Genomic DNA, 7,031 nt, shown 5'->3' with positions numbered 1-7,031 from the left:
TCTACATCTCTTATTGCAAACGAAAGTCGACAGCACTTAAAAAAAAAACAAAATATTGAATCATAAATATGCAAAAACAAGTGTAACTCCACCGTAACATGTAAGTAAATGTGCGAGCAGATATGCACAAACGCATGAGCGCACTCGCGCGCGCACACACACACAAAGGGAGGAACAGACAGACCTCAGAGGTAAGTGCATGGGAAAGAAAGTGCGAAGAGAAAGACCAGACCTCCGTATCAGGGCTGCAGAAGATAACTTTCAAAATTAACTGGCTTGGCTTGCCATTGCCAGCCACATATGCTCACTCACGCTTATAGTCAGAAAGAAACAAACAGAGGAATAGAGAATGAAAGATGAGTAGGAAAAAAAAGGAATGGAGAGGAAAAAAACTAAAGAGACAGAACCAGACCCAAAACCTCTGGAACATAGGCGGAGAAAGAGGACCATAGAGTTAAACGATAGTCAATAATGTTTAACCCTCCAAATCGTAAATATTTTTCTTCGAAAAAAAAGAAAATAGACTATTTCTACTCTTTCAGCTCTAGTGTTCTGCAAATGGTTATTCCTTAGGACAACTCCATATGGCTTCCTCCATCTTGACCCATTAGAACACTTAGCTAGCAACAGAAAATGGTATTCTCTTTATTTTGAATGGGCGGGAGCAGATCAGCGCCATCTCGAAACCCAATTAAGATATTAAGAGACACCGGTCGCTAGCTTTTTTGTATCAAGCTGAATGAAGTTTCAGCGCCAGCCAAGGACAACAACTAACAGTTCTCACGCTTCTAATGGAATTCCTCTTAGTTTTTTTTTAAAAAAAGTGTGTTAAATTTAATATTACAAGATTGCAACCAAAATATATGCGAGCTTACTAAAACAAGAGGGTGAAAACCTAGTGAAAGGAATACAATAAATATTTTTTAAAAAGCTTCATGAATAGCTATAGGGTTCATAACTATAAAATATCATTTTTTGCAATTACTCTTCATATTTTATTTTGAGACTCTTTGTAGAAATAATATCTTCAAGCTTTTATTGAAAGTTTGGTAAAAACTGCTTCCAAGCGGCCTACTCAAGAATAGAACAAAAGAAGAAACAAAAAAAATAACCAAATTCTTTGCATATTCTGGTGAAATTAGAATACCTTTTCATGGTTTCAGATGGGAGATGTGTGTACATATCTCATTTTGAAACAATTTGTACAGACTGGCACGCTCACCTGGTTAAACTTGCCTTTTCTTCCGACCAGACACATACTTTAGGATCTCGCCTTATATATATCTAAGTTGCTTATATTCAATAAATCCACAATAAGGCGCATCCACAGTGCTTGAACTGCTTATTTTCTCCCTGGGGGAGACTTCTACTTCTACACTTTTGGCTCAACAACAGGTGGGGAAGCAATTATCTTGCCGCGAACTTTGAAACGACCATGCGTTTGCCATCATGACACTCGCAAATGACTGATGTTGTCAACAAAACCATCATAAATGATTCGACCATTTCATGGCTGTGTCGACCCCATTTTATGGGCAGCCAGGGAGCTTTTTAAAGGGGTAATAGCACCCTGTTGCACGACATGTTTCCCCGGCAACATCGGTAACAGGAGCGTTTCTTCAGAAAAGCTCATCGCCGCAGTCGCTCAGTTCAGTCTTTGGAATGTACAAAAAATGTACCCGCAACATGCAATACACTGACAAATATTGATCCTCTTCTCTCCTTCCTTCTCCTTCTCTCCTTCTTCTTCTCTCACTCTCTCTTTCTGTATGTGGTTACATTATTGTAATATGTACAATGTACATAGCTTCATTTATTTATATAATATAAAACTACCCTTTGTGATATTATCGATGAATTAAACAATAAAATTGTTCGTTCCTCTCTCTTTCTCCTCGTGCCTTATTCTTGTCTCTCTCAACCCCACCCTACCCCTACTTTTTAACTTCTCTTTATCTTTGTTTTCCCTCGTGCGCCTTTCTGTGTCTGAATTTGTTCTTTCTCTCTGTTGTTTATCGCTGTCTTTGTTTTATGTTATCTCTTTCCCTGGTGTTCTCTCCAAGGAAGGAAGGGATACACTGATACACTCACTTTTCACAAAGCTCACAAGAAGAACGTTTTGTATTCTTCGAAAAGAAAAAGATAAATTTTATACATACAAATAAGAAAAAAAGAAAGGAAGAAAAATGGATTAACGAAAAGACGTTTTTGTTTCACTATCTCCAGCAAGTAAAACTAGTTTGTCCTGCGATTATTTTTTTAAGTTTTTGGTGGAGAGAGGGGGAATATCAAAGCCTGTCTTAATTTACTTACTAAGGGATATTTTTAGCTTTTTTTCAGCTAATGTCAAGTATTGCAAAAAAGTCTAATATAAAATAATGGCTTTTAACATAAGAAGACAGTTCAGTAACAGCTGAATTATTGTTCAAGACCCTCCGCATTATTTGCTTCGATTCGTTAGCTATAACCTCCCTGACACTTCACTGTTTCTTCTCAGCAGATAACGAGGACACACACGACGATGTCTGTAAGTAGTATTTTTTCTCTCATTTTGGCATATTTAGCACAAAGAAAACAGGGGCCAGGATGTCCGTTGTTTCTTTGTTCTAAATAAGACATCGGGGAAACTGTGTGACTGGCCAGTCCTACTGACCCTGGCCACTAGACTTTGTATACACTTCTAAAATAACATCACAACAGCAAATCATGGAGTAGTAAACATTTTAATTCATGTTTGAGTTTATTTATTTACATGCTGATGTGTTTGCTGGTTGTTACAAACAAGTCTTTTTTTTCAATTTAAAAAAAAAAAATTATAGTGATTCCAGGTTACACTTCTGATCAAAATAAGGAGAAACATCAAGGAGGTTGGTGAAACAGGGGAAGGTAAATAGAAAGTAGGAAAGACCGTAAGGTAGTGTCCCTTTGTAACTAAATTCATAAAATTTGGATAACCACGCCTCTTTTGGTGACATGTTTTGGAGACATCAAAATGTTGCTTCGCTTTTTCTCCCTGTTTACTGAGTCCGAGACTTTGAATGTGTATCAACAGGAAGGTGAAAATTTCAGTGGAAGCGAGGGACCGCGGTAAATGAAAATGAAGAACGCGCCAGAAACAGTGGATGAGGCGCTGCAAGCATCGGTGATAAATAATCCTTAGCAAGTTTCAGTGGCTGTAACTTTCAGAGTGTTGTGCAAGAAATCATGTAAGTCATCATCAGTGATATAACAATTAAACCACTTTGCACAGACAAATTTACAAGATGAATAACAGTGAAGTACTCACAATCCTGACAAGTGTAGACAAAATGTTTCACATCCATTATTCCTCAGTGAGAATGTTTGTGGTCTCATACTAGTCGTCTGTACTTGACTGTGTCGGACACAATCGTTCTAAAAATATAAAACACAAGTAGCTGACTCCACTTATCTGTAATCTCAAATTTACCTTCCGAGGATAAAATATAATTGAAAGAAAATGATAAAGAAAATCGTTCACTGATGAGCCTTTTATTAATATTTTGGATATTGTAGGCACAAATCGTCCCATGGTGAAGCTAAATAAAACTGATGTCACGAGCAGAACTTCACACACACACACACACACATGGAGAAAATGACAAGCATAATTCACGAAAAGCCCAAAAGATAAACTTTAGAAAAGCCCGAAAGATAAATATTAGTGTAGTCAGTTCAGCTAATTTTCTAAAAACGTAATGTGTAATTTGCATTCTGTGGAAATAAAGAAATATTATTTTGTGGTTCAAGCCTTAAAAGGTTATACTGCTTCGTTAATTGTCAAGAAAATTATCAGTTAGGAAAACTCGAAAGCTTTAGTTTCCTGCACGTCTTATAAACAGAATGAACAAATAACAGAACAGATTTGTTGGTGCACAGCCATCATCTTCAGTGTTGTCTTTGGGATTTTAAACATAAGAGGTTTGTAGTTATATATAATCATAGACAGAGACATGTTTACTCTTAAAATTTCTTTCCAAATCGTGAGAATCAACACATCACTGAAATATTTGCTCACACAATGATGAAATCATCGACTGGGGATGAGTGCTGCCTATAAAGACAAGAAGGACAGACACAGACTCTTTTGTTGAATAATAATAACATGGTGAGTGTGGCATTGAATGTGATCGTCCTGTGAGAGATAGAGAGACAGAGAGAGAGACAGAGAGAGAGAGACAGAGAGAGAGACAAGAGAGAGACAGAAAGAGACAGAGGAGTATTGGCTGGATACATGTACGAATATATGTACGGCACATTTGCAATGCATTGTAGACGGACATAAATACTAGCAAGCTGACTGAGTACCTGACTGTCTTAGTGACTTGCTCACTGATTCTGTTTCAGTTTACGGGTTCACTTTTTAAAGAAGTGTTCAGGAAGTTTATCGGCATGTCGTCTATCGACATTTTTATTGTGTTTTTTCTTTGATGAAGAAGCAAGGTAAGTCATTTGACTTCTTTCCAGTTCTGCACTTTGAAAGTAGAAACTTTGAGTTAGTGAATGCTTTTGTGAAAGACTTAGTATCGGCTAATATTTAAGCCTCATGTTTCAATTTTCCAACTGTTTCTACATTTAATGACATGAGTGACGATAGATGCCAGTCATGTCCTAGCGTCTGCAGACTTCTGACAGTGGTTTCAAAGAGCAAATAACAAAAAGTTGTGATCTTTCGGTTGTCACTCTAGTTAGTTCCTATGTATCCCTTCTCTCTTCAAATCGTCTGCCTTACACAGCATTCTTTAGCCCTTCCATTCATTACTATTGTGGGAGAACAAGGTCAGCATTAGCGATTGTTAAACAAATAATAATTAATAGAAAGAATCTAGCAGACATTAAGCTAATTTTATGTTTATTTTCTTTCGACAGAAATATAGAAAGATGGATGTAGAAGTTTAGTTTTTAAAGATGAGACAACAATGGCTAAGTCATCACTAAGCAACGTGACATCCAAAACATCCTTCTACATCACATCAGATGAATCTCAACTGCTTTCTAACGAGGCGAAGGACACAGCAACAAATATCTTAATAACTATTCGTTTACTTACCACAGTCATATCCATGCCTCTGGCACTGTGCACCTTGACTGTCTTTTCCCACAAAAGCATGCGCAGTGCCACCGGAACCTACGTCATCGGTCTAACGCTTGCACAGATCGTGTTCATGTTGGGCAGGGCAACAACTGTCGTCAATACGTTTGTAGTGGGCAACGGGTCCCAGAGTTTAGCCTGGAAATATCTCTGGCAGTATGTGCTGAACTACAGCGGCCTCGTGGCACGGCGAGCATCTCAAGTGGTCACGTGCGTAGTCTCCGTGGAAAGACTGTACGCTGTGCTCAGACCTCTACATGTCAAGACCTTCTTCTTGAGCCAGTACTCCATGCTCCTCACCCCGGGTGTGTACCTAACATCGGCGCTCTGGCACATCTACCTCATTCTGGGCACCGATGTGGTCACCCTGACAACAAACTCAACAACGATACACGTGTATGTTCCATCGTCGTTCTATCAGAACCACAAGGACCTCTGCGTGGGACTTTCCATGTCGGCTAAAGTCGTGCAGGTTTTTGTTGCCCTCACCCTGCAAATAGCTTTAAACGTTTTAACGGTTTGGGCCCTGCGACGTCACAACATGGCGACACGTGACGTGCAGTCCACGCGGAGAAGTGAGGTCAAGCTGCGAGCGGAACGTCAGATGACCCTCACAATATTAGTTACCACCATTTGTTCGGTTATCTTGACGATTCCTCTAACGGTAGCCAATGTATGGGATGACTTTGAACCAATGAGCGATTCAGTCAACAGCAGAATCTACAACGTGCGGCTTGTTTTCCAGGAAATCGGCATCAACTTCTCGGTCCTTAGCTGTGGAGGGGTGGACTTTTGTTGTTATGTGAGATTAAGCTCCAAGTATAGAGAAGTTCTCCACCAGGTTATTAGCTTTGACAAAAGTTCTAGTTTTCATAACAAACCGGATGGCCAGAACTATTCAGAAAACCTTTATCAGACACCAGCGACATTAAAAGCATTATCCACTGAGAAACAGTTGTAATATGTAAAAGTTAATATAAAATTTAGCATCCCTGTGAGTATGTGATATCCGAAATAAAGTATTTCTACACTGTGATTTCCTAAACCTTGTTGAGCTCGGCAGAGTACCTTCACAAGTACATCATCGGTTCTGAAGCAAATGGCCGTGAGAAAGATTCATCCTTAGTAACTAGAATTCTTACAACAATCCGTCCTAGCTTTTAACACATCCTCTCGGTCATATGGAGGATTATCGCGATCAGAAATCCTCATTATAACACCAACACAATACCTCGTACTTAAAGTGTAAAATGACACAATGGTCGAATAAAGGTCGACCTCACACACATACGACTTTACCTGTGTCTACAATGAAACAAATTTTTAAATTTCATTAAGGTGCCTTTTGTCTAAAGATCATTTTGTAAGTTTCGCGTGTTTTGACCTCTTGAATTGTCATAGTGGTGTGAAATATATTAAACATAAAATATGTTAGACATGAAACGGTAAGTTAAATTTTATGTTTCCTGGTGATGCTGTATACTTAGGGAAATTAAAACAAATTAATTGTTAACCTGTTCAGACTAAAAAAAAAAGAACGACGGAGGCAGCTCTCAAGATGTTTAAAAACATTTCTAACAATTATGTATCAATAGAAAGAACAATGAATAACTCTTTGATAAATTTAAACATAGAGATGATAGCCTTGACCGATGCCTCATCTATTGGGTGGCCCTCATCCTGTTTGGACAATATTAGAACAGAACTCCTGGATGCTAACCTGGGAAATAGCAATAGCAGCATCAGACTTCAGGCTTTCGTGTAAAGTCAAGTGCACGCGATGGAAAAAATACGATGATCCAAGAACTGACCGATACCAACATGTTCGTAGATGTAACCTTCACTCCCGTCGGGAAATAAAAACAATGTTTTAACTGGACTTACACTAAACAAGTGAGTTTTATGCAATAATAAAAGACAA

At 38.5% G+C, this 7,031-nt stretch overlaps 1 protein-coding gene across 1 annotated transcript; it reads left to right on the top strand.

Moving 5' to 3' along the window:
- The first annotated feature begins 4,937 nt into the window (after window positions 1-4,937).
- LOC112553124 lies at window positions 4,938-6,071 on the top strand. Its single transcript, XM_025220148.1, has one exon. It carries the CDS (start codon window positions 4,938-4,940, stop codon window positions 6,069-6,071), a length of 1,134 nt encoding a protein of 377 aa, XP_025075933.1.
- The last annotated feature ends 960 nt before the right edge of the window (window positions 6,072-7,031 follow it).

Source organism: Pomacea canaliculata, linkage group LG12 (genome assembly GCF_003073045.1).
Source record: "Pomacea canaliculata isolate SZHN2017 linkage group LG12, ASM307304v1, whole genome shotgun sequence".
Taxonomy (NCBI): Eukaryota; Metazoa; Mollusca; class Gastropoda; order Architaenioglossa; family Ampullariidae; genus Pomacea; species Pomacea canaliculata.
Note: the sequence above shows the minus strand (reverse complement) of the source record. Positions and strands in the feature narration are given on the sequence as shown.

What these genes read in the sequence shown, in the direction of transcription:
- LOC112553124 (XM_025220148.1), top strand. Translation starts at nt 4,938, where the DNA reads ATGGCTAAGTCATCACTAAGCAACGTGACATCCAAAACATCCTTCTAC.